Here is a 21,618-nt window from a genome sequence, read left to right as displayed (position 1 = left end):
CAAAATTACTTATTAAACCTTTTTTTCCCCCTTACCTTTCCAAACAAAAAAAACCCAAATTTGAAAAGAAAAGACCGCGTCCTGGTCGCTTTGTCTCACACACACAGTCTCATAATTGATTGATTCTGTTGTGTTCCGTTTCGGTCTCAATTTTCATCAACAACGAACTCAGGTAACGCTCCTTCCTCATTTCTCTTCCATCTTAACAACAAATTTTCATTATTATCATTATTGTGACCGTTACATTACTAATATATTATCATTCTCTCTTGAATTTACGCATTTATGTATTACATTATTATGGACCAGATCTATTTTTTCAACTTATACTTTGCACAAATCTAATTTTATTTTTTAATTCTTGTAATTTTCAATTTATTAAAGTTAATCAATGTATTTCTTATGGCATGTTCGAATTCACTTTTTTTGAATGTATCTACTCACATTTGAAAACAGCTTATAACTTGTACTAAAATGATTTAACCTAATTTTATCTTTTGATATAGAAATGGTTTATACAAAAGCACTTATCATGATAAGCGCTTATGATAAAAGCTGTGATTTAAGTTGTTTATCCAAGCAGAACTTTAGTCATAAAATCTCAAATCTGTATGTAATTTAGGGGCAAATTAAAGAATGGAGGATAGCTCGCACACTGACTTAGATTATGCTAAAGCAGAACTTGAGAAGCTTAGGGCAGAATGCCGAGTCAAAACACAACAAATTGAAAGTTTGAAGAATGATCGTGCCCGAGAAACTACAAATCTTGCTGAGAAACATGCCCGTGAGCTCGATCTCAAGTCAGAGGAGATTTATGAACTGAAGAGAATTAATGAGGATCTTGAGTCTAGTTTGCGCGAAAAAGAGAAGTACATTGTGCATTTGAATTCGGAGAATAACAAGATTGAAGCTAGGTTTGCTGAGAGGGTGTTCAAATTGGAGGGAAGTAATAGTGAGTTGGTTTTGACTTTGGATGAAATTACTGCTAGAAACAGTTGTTTGGAGAAGAATGTTTGTGAAAGTAGCGAAGAAGTTTCGCGCCTTAAGTCGTCGTTATTGGCTGCTGAGAAGAAGTGTATTGAGGCTGAGGAGAGAGCTAAGCAAGCCAAGACGATGAAATTGAAAGAGGATGTGATAATGCAATTGGAGGAAGAAAATGTTACTGTGCAAGATAAAATTAAATGGAGAAATGAACAGTTTAAGCATCTTGAAGAAGCTTATCAACATCTTAAAGATCAGTTTCAATTGAGCAAGGAGGAGTGGGAAAAGGAGAGATCTTTGCTGGTTGGTGAAATATCTTCCTTGCAGATGAGTTTGAATTCTCAGACAAGAACTTTGGAGGGGCTTCAATCACGTTTCGAGATGTGTAATCATGCTTTGGCTTGCGAAGAAAGTAAGAGGAAGCTTTTGGAGGCTGAAATATCCGAGTTCAAGACTAGTTTTGAGGATGTTTATGGTCAGTGTGAAGAAAAGAAGTTTGAGATAGAAGAATTGACCGTTCGGAGGAATGATGAGATAGCCGAGCTAAGAAACTCGTTGGCAGAGAAAGAGATTCTTGTGAAGGAATTGGAAAGGAAAATTGTTCTCCTTGAACAGGATAATCAGGAAGTGGGTGATTTGCTTAAAGAATTTAGAGAAGCTCAAATACGTGGTGCGGGAGGGAATTCTATGACATCTAAGCTTCGCAACAAGCTTAGAAAGTTGGAGGAGGTTCATAAAAACTGTTCTTCAGTTCTCAAGTCTAAAGAATCTCAATGGGATTGTCAGGTAGCAAAGATGGAAGCAGATGTTATTGGTTATCAATCTGCACTAACCAACAAAGAACAAGAAATTAGGGAGCTTCAGATAGAACTGGAAAATTGTTATTGTGCTATTGAAGAGAATCATATTGAACTGTTGATCTTTAAATCTGTCCTTGCTGTTGCTGATGCTTACTCCAAATCATTCGGTACAGAAACCGGTAAAGCAGTTTGTGTCGAAGAGAATGGCGATACGATTCTAAATTTTAGTGAGCAACTGAGATTGAAAGATAATTCTCTAAAAACTATGGCACAAAAACAATTTCTGTTGGAGGAAGAGTTTGAACACCAGAAGAAATGTCTTGAGGAATCATCTGCAGGCCAACTCATATTGAAAGAACAGCTCTTGCAGATGGAAAACACCCTAAAACATGAAAGAAAAGTTTCATTTGAGGCTCTAGAAATGCTAAAACATGAAATGGCCAGTAAGAATGATGAACTATCTCGATTAGATTGTGAAGCGCGGCATTGGAAGTCTACTGTTGAAACTCTTAGAGTTTCCTATCAAGAAATTCAGGGAACGTGTAAAGAGATGGAAACTTCTCTTCTGTCACGGGATGCAAATGAGCAAGCCCTTAAGCTGGAGAACAAAAACCTTCTCTGCATTGTCAAGGATCAGGAGAGGGATACAGAAGACCTTCAGCTGCAGATAGCTTTACTGGAATCCTGTAATGCAGAGAAAGCAAAGGAAGCCGAGAGATTTAAGCAAGAGAAAGATGAACTTGTCCAAACAATGATGGAGAAGGATTGTTGCATAAAAGATCTTGAGAAAGATATAGCCGTTGCGAGCCTGAAGCAAGAATCCATAAAAAAAGAATTAGAAGATGCAGTTCTTGCTCAACTAGATGCACAAAAAGCCCTTCAGCAGGAGGAAGATCTTCTTTGGAAGATTAAAGACGAGAAAGATGAAACTATAAAGCACTTTCAGGAGCTAGCTAAAGCATCAGAACAAGATTTTTTGGAGGCCCTGTGTTTCTCGTTTTCAATTCAAGTGGAAAAGTTGGTTGAGGTTAGCATGGTTACAGAGGCTTTGAAGAATGCAGAATACCTGACAAAGCTAGAAATTGAAGAGAAGAGCACAAGAATAATTAAATCAGAATTGGAAATTAAAAGTTTGCTTGAGAATTTGGCACAGACTGAAGAATCATATTGCCATTTAAAACACGAAGCGAAGCAGTTTCAATTATCATTAGAAGCCATGGAGTTAGAAACTAAAAAGTTGACGAATGAAAAGCAGAAGATGGAACAGATGATTGCAGAGATCAAGTTTGAGAATGGAAATTTGCTTCTAGATATTACAAAGTTATCGACAGAAAGGGAAGATATGTTGGCACATATAGAGTACATCTATGGCAAAATTGGTGATTTGTCTAGTGAGGATATGCAGTTCAACACTTCTATAGATGAGGAAAATGAAACAGCAATGGATTCAGTAGTTTGTGATAAGCTACATGGTTCTGCTCAAGATAGTGCAAATGGTCTTCTTTTTCCTTGCACAAATAAAAAAATTGAAGAAAATTTTGATGGCCGATTGCCATTGAGAGAGGTTAACAGTTTGCATATGTAGACCAGAGAAGAATTTTGCGTTCTTGCTGAAGTAAATGCCTTAAGGTATACAAATTCAGAAATAAGCACCTCTTCATATTGTCATGTTTAGTTGTTTATGCAAAATGTTTACAAACAGCTGTCTTTTAAGGAAGAATATGTCTGAAGACATGCTATAGGAAGCTCATAATAATGTTTTTTCTAAGCCTCATATGCCACCGTTTTCTTTTAGCAAAGCAAAACCCTTTTACTTGTCATTTTTCCAAGAACTGCAAACCCATTTAATAACCTATCATGATACTTTCTCGGACAACAAGAAATTGTAGGCTAACTTCAAAGCAGACTAGCAGAAATTGCGATTTCTTGATGCATCCATAATATTCCCATAACTGATTTGCGTAAAATGTAGTTTTTTTTTTTGTTTTTTTTGTTTTGAAACTCAAGAGTTTAGGCAAATTGGATCTGGATCCTCATCCAGGCCAGGATATACCTCAAAACTCATAAAGTGTTGACAATGTTGCTATTTTGTTATGCATAGCAGATGATCGGTTTTTGGCCTATTATCACTCAATGCTATACTTGTGTTTCCCTTGGTAAGTGAGCTGAGAAATTCTCTTGTTGAACATGCAGGTGTTGATTGTTTCTCAAGCAAGCTGAATCTGTGCTGGCAACTTTGTATACTCTTTACATCTGCTCTATGATATGCATTAGAAGGGTGGAAGATAATAAGATGATATCACTCGTGTATGATCTATTCTGTTGTTTCACTAATTGACACACGTTTGCTTTAGAGATGTATGGATTAGTTGAATGTTAACTCTGTTGAACAATTTTCTCAAAAAAAAAAAAAAAACCTCTGTTGAACAATATCAAAATAAATCTCGGATTCTTGGTCCATGTGGTCTAAGTCTATTCAATGATTGAATTCTTTCATATTTTGAGCAGTAGTTGCATTATTTTTCGCTCTACATAAATTTGATAATAGTATAGAGATTGCTTAATTCTGGTGAATACAGAGTAATTTTTTTCTTTTAAAGGAACAGAAAAGAAAAGATAGAAACGAGGGTTCTTCAATGGGGAGCCCTTTCTTATGACAAATCAATCACCTTGACATATGAACCAATGTTTGTGTACTATTACTAACATGTTCAAAGACTGACTGAATCCTTTTAGATTTTACGCCTCGGTTGCATTCTTTTTATGATAATTGTAAGATTGAGTACCCAAAAGAAATATAATTTTGATGGATTTATAGCACACTTTTAAGATTTCAAAGTGTTTTTATGAACTTAAAAGATTTGAAAGTACCATTTTGATTTCAAAGTATTTTAGCTAAAATTCATATTGATTTGTAAATATTTTAATAATAAAACATTTTCAGAAGAATTTTTTACGAGTAATGTTAACAACACTCATTTTAACACATTCTTTCTAATATCCATTCTTTTATTATTGGATAAAATATTTTTTCTAACATCCATCCTTTTATTATTGGATGAAACACATGTAGCTCACACTTTAGAAATGTGTTCCACATAAAATGGTGAAACCTATATACAACTTTCGGTCACTAATATAAGCAAAAATCTCATTTTTAGATACATTCAATTAATGATGTATGTGACATATAATAAAGCCACATAAATCATTAATTGAATGTATTTAAAATGTGGAATTTTGCTTATATTAGTGACCGGAGGGTGTATATTTCACCCAATAAAAAAATAAATATTAAAAAGAGTGTGTTCAAACGAGTACAGTTAACATTATTCTTTTTTCACGTATATAAATTATACTAGTTCTCCAAAAATTAGCATTCTAATTTATATGCTCTTGGATTTGACTACTACTACTCGTAAAAGCAATTATCATTTAATGATGATGCCGGAATGTTTGTTGCTCTCAACATTATATTAACGTGAGCAAAAAAAAAAAAATCAGAGGCAAAGAAAAACCACAAAAAGTTTGAAGAGGAAAAAATCACTAAAAGTTAACGTGCATAATAAGACCGCAAATTTGTGTGTGTGAAGTCCAAGGGGAGGTTATTAATAAAAAATGGTATTTTGTTTCCCTCTACGAAAGCAAAATCACATATTTGAAAACAAAAGAACGTGTTCTGGCTGCTCTTTTATGGTCTCAAATCTAGACTGTTAAAAACAACAGATTGCATTTACATGATAATAAGATGTAAAAAATAATAAATGGTGAAAATAGGAGTCTGAAAATATTCTCATGTGAACATTATTGGACTAATACTAATTGATTATTCTGTAAAATTAAAACAAACGAAGCCAAACCTTCTTACAAGAGTAAGAGTAGTTCCACGTAAACTTTAAAACAAAGAAAGTCCCACATTGAAAATGTCTATAAAATTGAGAAGACGATTGACTATAAATATGTAGTGTATGGAATGGACGAGAACAAGTTTGGGATTGAAGATTTTAAGTTTTTTACGTGATTGCTGAGAATCTTCTCTCATGTTTAGTCTGTTTAACAATGTTAGAAAAATTCTCTGATCCTTGGTCCATGTACAATGGTTGAATATTTTCAGATTTTGAGCAGTAGTTGCATTATTATTATATTATTAGTAGTAGAGTACCCCGGGACGGATCCAGAAATTTCAGAAAGTGGGGTCAAGATCGTTTATCATAAATATTTAAACAAAAATATATAAAATCATAACCATTAAAATGATGAAGTCATTACCATTAAGCAAAATAGTGAAAACTACAAAAAGTATATGACTATATCAAAAAACTAAAGACACGAAGAATTACAATTTCCCTCTTCGTGACGTCATATTTTGAAAGCGTTGCAAGATTTTTTCATTTTCAACACTATCAAATATATCACTCTCAAAGTATGTTACCAAACAACCATTCAAAAACTCATCTCCCATACGGTTGCGCATTTGATTCTTCACAAATTTCATAGCAGAGAAACTCCTTTCAACGGTTGCAGTAGCCATAGGTAAAAGTAATGCTAACTTCAAAAGTAAATACACCATTGGATAAACAATATGTCTTCTAGTTTCCACCATCTTTCTTGAAAGATCACTAATCCCATCTAAATTAGAAAACTGTTCACATGAACGAACATCCTTGATATAATTTTCAAGTTGATTGCCTATTCCCGTAAGCTCCAAAGAAGAAAATTCTGATGGATAAAATCGAGCCAAATTAACCAACTTCTCCTTGTCAAATGCAAAAAATGAATCTCTTGGATTTAAGCTTGCTACACAAATAAGCAATTCACTACTCACCTCGGTGAATCGATTATTAAGCTCTTGAAGTTGTCTATCAATCACATGATAAAATACCTCAATTTGAAAGTGATGCAAGTTTGAAACCTTTTGAAGTTTACACCTGGTTTTCCTTGTAACACGAATGCATCATCCATATTTACAATGTCAATATTTTGCTTCTCACAAAACAATGACACTTCACATAGTAAATTATGCCAGCCATCTTCTCTCATCTTTTGCAATCTATCCTTTGAAACTTTAACTAATGACATAGCATTTACAATATCTTGATCTTTTCTTTGCAATGCTTGAGATAAATCATTAGTAATTCCCAATATATTTCTCATCAAAAGCAGTTGAAAAATAAATTCAAAAGACTGCAAATTATTCAACAATAGACGAGTTTCAACTCGATGGTCTGAGTTTGAGCTATCTTCCAAAATCATATTAAGCACATCACACACAGAAGGAAACAAAGAAGCCAACCTTAGTAATGTACCATAATATGATCCCCATCTAGTATCTCCAGCCCTTGTTATTGTACTTTCTTGATTCAAGCCACGCCCGTTGGAAATTTCTCCACACCCTAGTTCATCAGCTATTTAACTTTTCATCTTTTTTTTTTTGTTTGGTACAATTATAAAATACTACCGTTAGGCCAATCTGCAAAGTTACTTTTCATCTTCTAGTGAGTTTGTGACCATTAATTTTATTTTAATATTTTTTTTAATGTATAGAGTAAATGTAGTACTACTGTTTTTAACAAATATAATATAATAGTTTATAGGCTTAATTACACTTTTGGTCCTTGTGTTTTGGCCTACTCACGAAATTGGTCCTGCCCTTTTAAAACAGAACAAAACAGTCCTTCAATTATCATTTTTGTTGCATTTTTTGTCCTACCTCCTATTTTCAAACTCTAGAAACACAAAGAAATGGCAGTTTTATGCGGTTTTAGACCTACCTCTATGCTCAACCATGAAATTAACAAGGAATAAAACATGTGGGCACAAGGAATCTATTATATTCAGCACACCAACCAAAAAAACCCTAATTTGAAACATATGTTATAAATTAGGGTTTTTTTGGTTAGTGTGTTGAATAAAGTGGATTCTTTGTACCCACATGTTTTATTCCTTGTTTATTTCATGGTTGAGCATATGGGGTAGGTCTAAAACTGTCATTTCTCTGCGTTTTTGGAGAATAAAATGGGGGACAGGACAAAAAATGCAACAAAAATGATAATTGAAGGACCGTTTTGTTCTGTTTTAAAAGGGCAGGACCAGTTTCGTGAGTAGGCCAAAACACAAGGACCAAAAATGTAATTAAGCCTAGTTTATATTGTTCTCAAGTGTATAAATTGAGTTATGTGTGAGCAACCTAAAAAATTAAAGTGGAGTTTTCTTAAAGAAGAATATTATAGTGGGATCAAACATATAAAAATATGGTATTATTGGTTAAAAAAATTGACAAAGAGTAGGGTCAGCTGACCCCAAAACCCTCTTGCATCCGTGCCTGAGACTCTGAGAGTACCACTGCTCTACTATACATAACTAAATTTGATAATACCAGAAAGTTGTTTAATTTTGGTGAATACAAAGTTGAAAGAACGACAAAAGGAACAGAAAAGAAAAGCTATAAACTAGTATGATTATAGAAAACAGGGCTCTTCATACATGAATATCAAGGTGAATTAAGATGAGACACGTGCACAATTAATAATTATACACGACAGAGGTAACATGTTTGGCCGTCAGTAATTTGAATGAGACTACAATTCAAGTAGGACTTTCATGACAATTATACAACATATATTCAAATTCATCAATGAATTAGATTTTGAATAAAATCCAAAGAATTTTTTTACTTGGACGCTGAATTTGATGGGGCAGGGTTGGAAGTATCTGGCTTCTTAGAATAATCGGATAGCCATTTCTGCTTGTTCTTCTGTGATGTATTCCAGTTTCGAGAAAACTGTGTAAGACCTTGAGATAAGGCTCCAAGATTTACCCCATTATCAACCAAAATGCTAGTCACTCCCATTTTAGAGACCTATATGGAATGATATAAACAAATTATGTAGCAGTCACTTAGTTGGAAAAATGGGAAAAAAAAATACTCTAGTAATATCACTAGTACTATTATATCATGTTCATCATTTTTGGATTGAAAGTGAATTTGACAAAATCATGGTGGCATTGTGTGTGCTTAGTTCTACAGTGACAAAAATTGATTATGAATAAGACCGTGTTTGGATAAACAACTAACTTTGCAGCTTACAACATAAGCGCTTATGAATAAAGGAAATTCAAACTATGTTTGTATAATCTATAAGTTGTTTTCATAAGTGTGTCATAGCTCACAAGTGCTTACAGCAGATAAGCTCAAATTGTTTCCACTTTTGGAGGAGCCAAAATTGATTCTAGAGGTTTGAAATTGATTTTGACATGTTTGCTTTCTTAAAAGTAGAATTGATTTTGTCTCCAAAATTGATTCTACTATAAACTAGAATTGTAACTTCTAATTCTAGAATTGATTTTTTTACACTCAAATTTATTGTTGAACTCACTTTTACATGAATGTATCCAAACATAAGTCGCTTTACCTTCAACTCAATTCTAGCCAGAATCAATTCACTCAAAAACAATTTTTAAATTGATTTTGTCCAAATAGTGAGTTAAAGGTAAAATAATTTATGTTTTGATACAATCGTATAGAAGTGAATTAAACAATAATAAATTCAATGCTAAAAACAATTATAGAGGTAAAAACTCCATATTCTAATCTCAAGCTAAAACAACCCTAAACGTAAAATCAATTATATAAATGCATAATCAATTTACTGATTCTACTCCAAAAGTTCAACTTTTGTTCAAACTCTAGTAGTAGTTTTTATTTTTACTAAAATCACATTGGCATATCATTAAGTCAAATTCACCATCAATCCAAACATACACTATCATTGTTATATATGATTAATGATTGTTACCGTTTGGATGTTCCTATTCTCATCATCAAAAAAGAGCATAGAGCTAAATGGAACTCCGGTAGCAGAATGAATTTTCTGGAAATGATCCGTTTTATGAGTCCAACTCGAATATATTTCCTGAACAAAACAACAAAAATTAGGTCAAAACTTCAACAATAACAACTCTATCAACAGAATTTCATTCCACAAGAACAACACAAACCTGAGCCACAAAGAACGAAGTGATTCCCAGTTTATTAATAAAAGCTTTCGCAATATCTGCAGTTGGAGATCGAGAAGCGATTGCAATATCGATTCCTTTGTGTTTAAGAGCCAACAAGATTCCCATGGCGTGAGGATAGAGAGAAGGAGATTCGCGCTTCGATCGACACTCGCAGTAGAAAGGCCAGAGAGTGTAATCGAGATCGAAAACAACGAGTTTTGGAACAACTTCGAATGATTCGATTATCTTCACTGCTTCTGACTTCGCCTTCTCTGAAGACTCTCCCATTTCTCCCCCAACGATTAATTTGATTGAGCGATATAAATTTTCAAAAGGGAAATATACAAAAAATTTAAGCCACAAAGTGGGTCTAAGGTGAAAAAAGTTTTAAGGGTTAATAGTGTTTTACCTTCTGTAATATAGGTTATTTTCGGTTTTACCTCCTGTAAAATATTTTTTTTGGATTTCGTCCTTGTAATTTGAATATTTTTGGTTTTGGACCTTCATGAATTTTGACTGTACAAAATCGAAGATATAGCAGGGGGTAAACCGAAATTTGCTAAAATTAACAGGGGATAAATCGAAATTTGCTCAAATTACAAGGGGGTAAACCTAAATTTTCTCAAATTACAGGGGGTGAAATTTTTCATGAAGGTCCAAAACCAAAAAATCTTCATATTACAAGGATGAAATTCAAAAAAATTATTTTATAGGGGAGAAAATCAGAAATGACCTAAATTACAGGGAGTTAAAGCACTGTTAACCCAAGTTTTAATATTTAAAAATATATATATATAAAAAAATCTCAATGTTGATGGAGAAGTTCAGTGCAAGAGATGCCAAAAAAAGTTCAAAATGTTCTATGATTTGAGAAAGAAATTTCCAGAAATTTGGAAGTTCATTGTCAACAACAAAAACAGTATGCGTGATAGGGCACCAACAATTTGAATGCATCCAATATTGCCTAAATGTGTACATTGCAATCAAAAAAATAGTGTGAAACCTGTAATTGCTAAGAAGAAAAAGAGTATCAATTGGTTGTTTATGTTGATGGGACAAATGCTTGGTTGTTGCACCCTTAAGCAATTGAGATATTCCATCATTATGTAAGTCTCTTGAAACCCATTTGAAACTCTGTTCTTGCTAAACTGAGAGCTCTCACCTCTGTCGTGTTTATCATTTGCTCTATTGAGAATGATGCTTTGGGAGTGTCCTTTCCATGGACTTAGTTTCCCTCTTTTGTTTTCTTTTGTTTTTTTTTCCTTTCCTCGTGTAACCAAAATAAAAAGATAGTAGTAGTAGTACTGCTTATTACGTATATAGCCGATATTACTCAAAAGAAAATAAGATATATTAAGTACATATTAAAAATAAAAATAAAAACTGTTGAAAAGATATAGAACAATAACTTGTGTTTGGGTGGTTAAACTTTTTATATTGACCAATGATTTAAACTTTAATTAAATTTACAAAAGGGTAAAAAGGGGAGAGAGTGTATAATAAAAATAAAACTATAAGCTCAAACAATGGTTTAAGTAGCATCTCAAATAAATCTATTAACTGCCGATATATAAGTTTGTTCACCAAATATCAATCCTTTGGTCAAAAAGAGCATATGACAGACCCATGATTTTTCACCCATTCTGGTGATACAATATCGAATTTCCTATAGGACACTGGATATATTAACACAAGTTTCAGCGGTCATGCCTACCTTTCTAGTCCCACCAAAACTACCCAAAAAAAGAGCTATCAACATTTTTGTACATCATCCTGCAGATGCGAGGCAGCTCAGGCTAGTGACTACGCAAAAAGATTTACAAATTAAGGGCCACATTGGTACCTTTAATCTACTGCTCATACTTCTCTTCTACCTGAGTCTTCAGTTCAGAGTTAGTGCTTCCAAATATTAACATTTAATTTTCCAGTAACATTTTCTGCTGCTGCTAAATTATTCACATGACATGGTATTAAACACATGTTTCTTTTAACATCCTCCTTGTGAGTCGTCGACTTGGACCACCTGTTTCACTCATAAGCTTCCGCTTTTTATCATTCTGTTCCTGAGATTCAGATGCTGGTTGTTCTCTCTTGCCAGCTAAACTATCATTCTCAACACTAGTATTCTGAGCCAAATCCAATATTTGATGAGTCATGGAATTTATGTTATCTTGGAAAGAGGAATGAGATTTCACACATGCATCAACCTCATGCACATCATTTGACTCTTGAGAATCTTGAACAACATAAATCTCATGCCCACCGTTTGACTCTTGAGAATCTTGAACAATATAAATCTCATGCCTACCATTTGACTCTTGAGAATCTTGAACAACAGAGTCTGCAATCTCCTCAAGTGCTGTCTTGTTTGGAAAGTTGGACTCTTCAATTTTCTCCAAAAGCTGATCTTCAAGAGAATCTTGAATCCAATTTGAATATGGAATGCCCTCAACAGATTCTACAAAATTCATAGGGAATCCCTGCTGTGTTGTTTCTGATGCTCTATGATCTTTACCTATATATGATGTGGATGGGAAATCCGATGCCAAAATGCCTACTTGAGAATTTGCTCTCTCCATTGATTTAGAAACTTCATTGCCAAACTCTTCTGTTTCCTGCATCATAGTAATGAAATGTGAAGTTCTGCAGGTTGTCTTGAAACAGTTTTGCGTGTGCATAAAACACATTACTGCGTGTTGCTTCATGTATACTCCCAACAATTTAACAGCTCTAACCATATAAATAACCGGGTACTGGGTAGACATTTTACTTTTCTCTTTAATTTACTAATTTGCTTGAGAAAAAGAAAAGAAAAGAGGGGACAAGGAAATTGAGAACTATTCCTGTACACATGATAGGAGTCTAAACTTCACATTCTACCCTATGAATATTTCTTTTGCATTACCCTCTGAAATAATATATTACAAGCATATCCTAATTACAAACAAATGAAAAGGCCCAACAATTTCATTTTATTTTTAGATTAAAATTTGTAATATTCTTGAGTTTGAGTGGGTTGTTGGCAAGCCATCACATTTAACCCAGGGTGCACAAAAGCTTAAGCTAAACTGTGTTGACTGTATAATTCTTTTAATTCTCTCATTTTCTATATACTCCAAATCATATTATCAGAAGTTAGGAGCTTTGCAGCACAAAATGCAACTATTGTATACGAGGCACTTTGGTTTCTTTCATTTAATCCCTTCCTTTTATGTTTTAGTAAAAAGGTGTGAAGGGAAATTGGTACATGGCCGATATAATGGATCTCAACCATGAAACCCAAGGTTCTCACTCAAGGTAGATTAAACATCAAGTAGAAAACCTGAAAACACATTCCAGCAGAGTTGGAATATGCTACAGCCAAATAGATACGAAATAATCACAGTAATCTATCACTGCAATGTTTCAAATACCTCTATTGGTGACAAGAATCCACTTTGATGACACAAAGACATCTGCCGACAATCGAAATGTGGAGGTACAACTGCTGCTTGCAAGTCCTTGAAAACAATTCCAGGATCTCTTGAACATGATGCAGCTCTTACAGGTGAAACAGGTCGGAACTGAATATCAGTCTCAGTAGAGCCATTTGAAAGATTCCCATGCCATATACCAGGGTAACAGCTGGCTCCAGAGGAATCTGCTTCCACTTTGTGCTCGATAACACCAGGAAGTTCAGAGAGAGGACCTTTGCCACGGCAATCAATAGGGGGTGCTTTCAAAGAACCATTTTCAAATATATCATAAATTAAGTTCTGTATATGAGATCGTCTCAGAGAAGCCTCATCCGAAGGGAACCAGTTACTATTCAACTGAGAATGAAAAGAAAATTCAAATGTGATTGAGCTGCAAGCCAGTGTTGTCCATAAAAAATATGATTGAGCAGCACGAGATACAATCTGATATGACAGGCTCAAGTAAAAAAAGTATAATACAATAATGTAGAGAACATTTTAGGCATACAATTGCCTTACAATCGTCAAGAGATTGGGACAGGGAAGGGAAAAGAACCAAGTACCAAAAGTAAAAGTATAACCCATGCATTTCATGTAATAACTTCTGAACCAAGGAACAATTATACATCATTGCTTACAATACAAGTAAATTAATTGCTTATACAGTTTCTCTAGTAAAATACTTTTACAAGGTTGTGACCACAACTCATACACACTGCTATTACTCAGTTACAGTTTTCTTCTTATAACCATGAAAAGGCAGAGGACCATAGCAGCAAGTATATTGTCATGATCGACCTCGTACTAAAATTTTAAAATTTAACATAGCACTCAATGGAATCGGAAAAATCAGATTAGAGAATCATGAATGCCAGATACCACTAACAATAGTGCTGCTTGAAATATAAATTAAAATGAAGAGTCAACATTATATCATTGAAAATTCAAAATGAAACTATATATCACATTGATTCATGTTATAATCCAATACGAAGTCACTCACAAATTTGGAGAACTTTGTTATCTTGAAAGGGTTAAATTTGATAGGAGCTTCCTCCAGAAAACGTTCCACAAAGTAAAGCAAAAACAGACCGCAATCATAAAAATTATCCTGCTGAGGCAGCTGGAAAAAAAAAAAGGGGGTAAGGAAAAACAGAAGTCAATAAAAAGTTCAACTGAATTTGTTAGATTCATTTGGAGAGAGGATACCTCTAGTGAGATGAACCGCAGCTGTAAAAATTTAGAAGAAAAATCATCCGCCATATTGGGGTGTCTCTCTTTCCATTCCTCACACAGGTAGCTGTCATTTCACAATATGTGGAAGAAAGCAATGTCAGACTCTGATAACAGAAAGCAAATGAAATGCACTTAAACAAGATTTTACTTTATTAGAGTTTCATTTTTACTACAATGTGTTTATACAATTTTCTGCAGTGGCTCAATGAAATAACTCAGCCAAAGAAACCTTGTGAAACCATCTAAGCTCATGGTTCTTCAGATAAAATATCAATACAAGCTTTATGCTGTTTGGTCACCGATTATGAAACTTCCAATGTAAAGACATCAATAACTTGCAAGGTAACTATTAGCTTAATATGGACTTCAATGGCATGTTTGGTTGACAAAATATAAGGGAATGACAATGATCATCGACAGTGACGGGTTGTCAGATGGAAGTGGCCAGTCACCAGCCACTCTTAAGGGTAGGTGACGGTTGGAACAAGCAAAGAAATGAAAACGATTTTGATAACATGACAATAGGAAGTGTTCCTGTACCACGGGAATTGAGCACACCCACTTCCCCCACAAGACTGAAAGCGAGTGACCAAGCAAAAAATTTGGATGGGAGATTTTATGACATATTGTACCAAACATGAAAACTCAACATTTGCATACGGATATTCTGAAGAATGAAAATAATTTTCCAACTAAATGGCAATGCCCAGGCTGGAGAGAATAAAAAACTCTTCAGGACTGGGTGTTGGTGCATTTGTTTCACTATAGATCTTCCAAAAAAAATTATCATCGGTTGATGCAATGCAATTTAGTTAAGCATCCTATCCTGCCTTATTTGGCATCTTAATGCATTAAGGTAAACAGCTCAAATTTGGGCCATCAAAGGAGAATATTAATTTGGAATGAAAATCTGAAGAAAATAAAAAGGGCAATAGATCCTTGTTATCAGACCCCCGAATTATCATAAGCTATAAAACAGACGTTGATTATGTATCGAACTTGGCTATCAGTAAGCTACCTTTGGAAAAGATTCTTGAGACCTTTATGACTTCCTTTCAGGGAGTCCATGTGCAAGATGCAAGGAACTTTGGAAGATTCTTTAATTTCTTCATCTGCAAGAAAATCAAATAAAATGAAGATCGGCCAAATAAATCATAAAATAACAACTTCAATAAAATAACAACTTAAATGAAAGATATCTTACCTCTGAAGGATGGCACCTCCCCAGGATGACAAATGACAATCAAACTCCAGTGAAGACTGCCATCAAGATACATAAATAATTACTCTTAAGATGCTACAGAAGCGATATTCGCTATCAAAAAAAAAATATTGTAGGCGTTGAAAAAAAAACTCTAGTGTACCTGTAGTTTACGGGAATCAAGATATAATCCTTTTCAAAAAGGTTAACTTTCCTGGTCCATTTACGCACGCGTTGAAAAGCTGCTCTGCCATCAGAAGCACTTTCTGGGTCTTTATCTAAATCAGCTAGCTTTCGAAAGAAGAAGCTATTGAAAAAGTGAAACCTCTCCTGCTCATCAGTGGGCAGTTTATTTTTCAAATACCTAGAGATACACCAGATTCAGCAAATGTCATTCCATATAAAGCCTCAAATAAAGAGGCATATATAAACCTTTGAGGAGTTATTCCATTTGAAAAGAAAATGGTAAGACAAATACGTGAGCAGCACTATCAAGAAGAACTAATTTAAACAACTTTCAATCTAAAGGATGGAGAAGAGTACAAGTGATGGGATAATAATGACTATGAATGAGACACAAAAAGAGGGTAAACACTGAACACTGCTATATCAATGGAAACCAACGGAAAGTTACAATTTCTTAATCATACGTACTTGATGTAAAAGTCAATGATAGTGTCATTGACGAATGTCTCTGGCTGTAAAAGTGCAACATCTCTCTTGCTAATAGAAACAGCATCAGGTTCCCCCTCTGGATAAATAACCTCCTCAAATGCTTCATCAAAACTGTATTATATGATTTTATATTACATTAACAAGCAATTTTCCTTTAACAACTATCATTCGATACATCACCGATAAAAATGTCCAATTACCAAAAACAGGATGTGTTAAAAAACACAAAAGTTAAAAGGGTTTCAACCGTAAAAACCAAGCTTCATGGAGTGGCAGGCAGAAACAAGCTAAAGGTGTAAGAACTAAGAACGCAATGTGATGTTGAAATCATTAGTTAACCATTGAAAAAATTTGCGTATTAAGTACATGCTCGCGATGGTTTTTTATATATGTATGTCTGCCCCCCCTCCATAAAAAATAAATAAATGGACCTAAAGTCGGAACCTGAGCCCGAAGCCCACCTTTTCTTGGGCTGAAATTCAATGTGTTTGGGATCATGAGCATCGGCGACAAGGATCAAACTCTTCAATGCATGACTAAAGAGGTTCTAAATTCTAATACTATGACAAGAACAAAAAAGCACAAGGATTCGAATTAGGTGCAGTCTCATTCATGGTTTTCATACATAGTTTATAGCCCTAAAAGTTACAAAAAAAATACTATGGCAGTAAAACAAAAAACTATACTTTCAAGAGTTACCAAGGGCTCAAGAAATTCTGGCTAACAATCAAAGCAAATAACATAAACGAGCAGCACTGGCAAATCAAAATAACCATACAAAAAACAAAAAAAATAACATAACAAGGAATCAAAATTAAAAATTTCTTTTATCAAATAACATTTAAAGACTTAAGACACAGATTGTAGTTCAACAGATATCAAACAATGGAAGTAGAAATGTTTGTTCGACTTACATGGGAAAATAATGCCTCTGAGAGAACAAACTGTCCTGTCCCAGTATAGAATTATTTCCATAATTATTTGCATCAACGCTGCATGAAGGAAATATAATAATGATATCAACCAACACCTTACCAATTGTGCAACAGCCTTTTCTATAGTTAAGTATCTAAGAAGCTAAGATACATAGTATGATGTGGATATGACACAAGCATACGGGAATTTCTTAAAAATCAAGATAGGATGCATTCAAAATGAGAGAGAGAGAGAGAGAGATTGCTAATTATTCATTAGTACATAGACATATCAGTAGTCAATATATGTTGAAAGGCATTTACAGAAGAAAAAAATATGTGTGACCATAACAAGTTGACAGTTATATATCTTTCCCCCACCTATATCAGAATATATTCTTTCTACTAAAAATGTGTAAGATAAACATACAATTTTGAGTCTCTAAATGGTACGACAAGTCAAAGATGTATCATATCTAGATGATAACGGTGTTTTTTGTTTTGTAAAAGAAATGTATCGTTTGGGCGCAACTGTGGAGACTAATCCCATCGAGCTAATTGAGATACACGATTGACATCTCCTAGCAAATGTTTTTCCATATGCACCGGCCAGGGATCGAACCCCAGACCAAATGGTTAATGGACCCAAGTATCTACCACTTGGGCCATACTATGTTGGTAGGTAGATAATTGTGCTTTTAATTAGTAAGAAGTATCAAAGATGTATTTAAGAAATATCAATGGAAATATTTTTAGAAAGAACTAAAACAATTATTGGATACTTTCTGGATACATATCAGGAAGTATCAGGCATGTATTGGTATCAGACACCGATACTTTTCCATTTTGAAGTATTAGGGTTTCATAATTTTAGTATTAATAAAGCACCAATATTCCAGATAAAAAGAACACTGAAAACATAAACCATTAATGGAATGCATCTCGTGAAAAAACTTGAAGACTCTAAAATTCAATACAGATGTTTGTGAAAATTTGGAATTGAATACCCTATTGAATCAAATATGAATTTAATCAGAACACATGAAGCAGTTAGATACCCTTTCAGCTTTTATTTTCATTTTCTTCATCAATGATGGTGATACAATTTGTATGCTTCCCAAAAAATAATTAGGCAGTAAGGCAAACACCGTGACACTAACAAAAAATATGTTACAGCCCGGTGTTTTAAACAATAAAATTCTTACTCAAAAACTGTACTCCAGATACTTGTGTATCTCATATCCAAAAATTTGATAGCCTCTTCTGCCCTGGACCAATATGAATCATAAACAGCAAATTTCAACAGCCTAAAGCCTGCATGAACATTAATCATATGAAAAGTGATGAGGCAAAGCATCGCATGAGCATAAAGGAAATTGTAGAACACTGAAAAAGTAACTATAGACGTTCCTAAATTTAAAAATAAGTGAATAAGGAACAATTAATAGGTTGATTATTCTCTATTGAACATTTATAGTCATACCATCCATTGCCTAATTGTCTAAGCAATCAACTTGGTCCTAAACTATAGAGGCCTATAAAATACATGCATTCATTATAGCCTTCAAAAGCCGAGAACCAGAGGCTAAATCCACAATGATACAAATTCTTCAACTATGGCGAGATTTATCAAAAACACAAAATTAAAAGGCATGAAACTATGATTACTATCAAGGGCATAAGACATATTATTCTTTTTGTTCATTCTGTCATTCAAATTAACTTGGCAAAGAATAGCCAACCAATTGATTAAAGTATACCTGCTATGCTAGTGTCACTCGTAAGCAAATCAAGGATAGGGATATTGGACCCATAATGACACATAAAAAGATCGCTGATATTATTTACAAAAGTGGTCACACCTGGTTTTTCATTTGTACTGCCAATGTCTTCTGAATCTTTTGATCTAAGGAGAAGGTTGATCCATGCTGTTTTAATCTACAGACAGAAGACGGTCAAATTTATCATAAAGGGATTAATATAAAAAGAAATAGACGAGCAATTTACCTTTTCAAACCAGCATGATTCGATTTTTATAATATCTTCAGTTTCCCACTCAATTTTAAAAGTTTTCCCAGTTTGATTGTTTGTTGGGCCTTCGAGTTTCAGGGAGCTGCTCGAGAATATTAACCGAGAACTGGTGGAATATAATTCCCCGTATTGAATAAAATCAGGGAAGACATCGACCACCTTTTCGTTGTCATCCTGCACATTGACAAGAGCAACTAGGCCAGTTAACCAGAGATATCTAACATTTAAAAAAAAAACAAAAAAAAAACAAGATGTCCCTGTGATATAACATTCTACATTTCGGATGCATGAAAGAACAAGATTGAGCACAATATTTCACTACAAAGTAAAAAATAATTCCAATTGAAAACCTACACTTACATACACAACTAAAATTTAGTTGTTCAGGTACTTTGTTTTTAAAATAACCTGAGCTACCAGATTAGATCACATAAGCTGACCAAACCAATTGCAGGAACCAAAAGAAAAAGAACATATATAAGAGAAACAGAACAAGGAAGTGCAGAATGAAGTTCCATTGCCAAACAAACACTACACCTGCCTTCAGGTCATTTGATTTAATTATTTTCTATCTATAGTCTACACTTCTTCTAAGTTACATGTTCCAAATTTACGTAAATTTTGAAACTATGAATATCACTCTGTTGCATTTTCCATAACATTAGAAAGAAGGAAATAAATATCGTTTATTACAACACACTCGTGCTTGTTGTCTTCCCGGTCTCTTACTTGTACCTCATTTCTTTCTTTCTTTGACTATGTCACTTCAACTGTCAAAACACTATTGTTTAACATGTCCTGTTAACATTTTCTTTGATTTGATTTACCCCTAAAGAAAATGAGATATTAAGGCAGAACAAATTTGATTTTTTTTCATAATGTAACCAAAGATTTTACATTTTGCCTCCACTGATTACAATCATCAGCAGGTAGGTAACACTCTAAGCAATTGACCATATAAACATGACAAATACACTTACAATTTTAAATGCAGTGGAATCATCCTCCACTAGGTGATCTTCAAAGCAATCTGAAATCACAAGGAAAAAAATCTAGCAATTTGTAAATAGAAGACCAGTATAAAAAATAATCTTCCACTATTACCGATAATAAGAATTCTGCATATGTTACTTAAAATACCTTCAAATTTTGAAGAATCAAAAGTAGAATTTGAAGACGAACTCATTTCACTACTATCATCCTCATCGTCCTCATCATCATCATCACAACGCATATCAAATACCTGATTCTGAAACAAAATTCAATTAACAGTCATAAACAATAACACACTAAGTAAACAAAATACGCAATCAAGTTAAAAGAAAATAATCAACAATTAGCATTGAGTAATTACTTCCAAGTCAACATCACTATCTACAAACTCAGCATCACGGTCACTCTCTTTCTCAGCAAAATGTTGCAATGGCGAGTCCATTGAACATGCATTAACATTTTTCCCTCGATCATCATCAATACCAGCATCATCATCCTCCTCGTCAACATCTACCGGTTCATTCAAACCAGCATCATCCTCGTCATCGTCAACCTCTAACAGTTTATTGAAACCAGTATCGTCTGTGTCATCCTCGTCATCATCAATCTCTAACGGTTTGTTCAAAACTTTCACTGGCGAACATTTAGCATCTTCTTGATCATCATTATCTTCAAAATCAAACCGAAATTGAGATGATATAAAAAATAAAATAAAAACCTAAATCATGCAATTGAAAATGTAGGAGAGGTTTTTGCATGAACGATACCTAGATCAATGGAAACAATCCTCGATTGAGGTTTTGAACCATCGGCAACTGCATAGAATCCAAATTGAATGAACGAATGGACAAAAAACGAATCGAAATTGAGGAAATAGAAAGAGGAATTGAGGGAGAAGTGTGACTTACATGCTTGAAGAAATTCGTATTTCGAAATGGGAGGAGAAGGAGATTTCATAGGGGTTCGGAATTTTCTGAACATTTTCTCAGTTTTCGAATCTTCGCTGAAATCGAAGACGTCGAATTTGTTGATTGGGGAAGAGGATGAACAAGATGAACGCTGAGTCATCGAGCGAGTGAGTGAGATTACTGAAATGTTAGGGTATTTGTTGCGAGTTTTGTGGTGAAACAGTGTTTTTGTCGTTTCAAATTTTGAGCTTTATTTTTTGTGCTTATCTCTTTATGATGCCATTTATTTTCATAAATAGAGAGAATTTAGATTGATAAATGGAGAGGATTCTTACTCATTATTATTGTTTTTTTTTTTGTCTAGTAATCTAGTGGCAATAGCTCACACAATTAAATATGGAGAAGTGGGGTGTCCGGGGTTTGAAC

The 21,618-nt window shown here is 34.0% G+C and overlaps 4 protein-coding genes across 4 annotated transcripts; 1 reads left to right on the top strand and 3 right to left on the bottom strand.

The window, feature by feature from the left end:
• Positions 1–4,241, top strand: LOC11419789 (uncharacterized protein At4g38062). The gene is made up of 3 exons (XM_024776551.2): positions 1–172; positions 623–3,410; positions 3,975–4,241. Exon 2 carries the CDS (start codon positions 637–639, stop codon positions 3,364–3,366), a length of 2,730 nt encoding a protein of 909 aa, XP_024632319.1. The 5' UTR covers positions 1–172; positions 623–636; the 3' UTR covers positions 3,367–3,410; positions 3,975–4,241.
• Positions 4,242–6,117: 1,876 nt separating this feature from the next.
• LOC112419235 (uncharacterized) lies at positions 6,118–7,034 on the bottom strand. The gene is made up of 2 exons (XM_024776414.1): positions 6,694–7,034; positions 6,118–6,640 (listed from the first exon to the last, which is right to left on the bottom strand). The coding sequence occupies exons 1-2, from the start codon at positions 7,032–7,034 to the stop codon at positions 6,118–6,120; spliced, it is 864 nt and encodes a 287-aa protein (XP_024632182.1).
• Positions 7,035–8,212: 1,178 nt separating this feature from the next.
• LOC11425139 (magnesium-dependent phosphatase 1) lies at positions 8,213–10,109 on the bottom strand. Its single transcript, XM_003593221.4, has 3 exons — positions 9,780–10,109; positions 9,578–9,694; positions 8,213–8,640 (listed from the first exon to the last, which is right to left on the bottom strand). Exons 1-3 carry the CDS (start codon positions 10,065–10,067, stop codon positions 8,452–8,454), a joined length of 594 nt encoding a protein of 197 aa, XP_003593269.1. The 5' UTR covers positions 10,068–10,109; the 3' UTR covers positions 8,213–8,451.
• Positions 10,110–11,274: 1,165 nt separating this feature from the next.
• Positions 11,275–21,441, bottom strand: LOC11424218 (probable ubiquitin-like-specific protease 2A). Its single transcript, XM_003593219.4, has 17 exons — positions 21,193–21,441; positions 21,052–21,099; positions 20,646–20,953; positions 20,432–20,540; positions 20,272–20,321; positions 19,268–19,465; positions 19,123–19,198; positions 18,466–18,574; positions 17,261–17,338; positions 16,326–16,457; positions 15,835–16,035; positions 15,675–15,730; positions 15,489–15,582; positions 14,444–14,534; positions 14,238–14,357; positions 13,193–13,591; positions 11,275–12,394 (listed from the first exon to the last, which is right to left on the bottom strand). Exons 1-17 carry the CDS (start codon positions 21,350–21,352, stop codon positions 11,750–11,752), a joined length of 2,874 nt encoding a protein of 957 aa, XP_003593267.2. The 5' UTR covers positions 21,353–21,441; the 3' UTR covers positions 11,275–11,749.
• Between the last annotated feature and the right edge of the window lie 177 nt (positions 21,442–21,618).

The sequence above is a fragment of the Medicago truncatula genome, chromosome 2 (genome assembly GCF_003473485.1).
Source record: "Medicago truncatula cultivar Jemalong A17 chromosome 2, MtrunA17r5.0-ANR, whole genome shotgun sequence".
In the NCBI taxonomy this organism is placed as follows: Eukaryota; Viridiplantae; Streptophyta; class Magnoliopsida; order Fabales; family Fabaceae; genus Medicago; species Medicago truncatula.
This window is presented reverse-complemented; position numbering and strand designations above follow the sequence as displayed.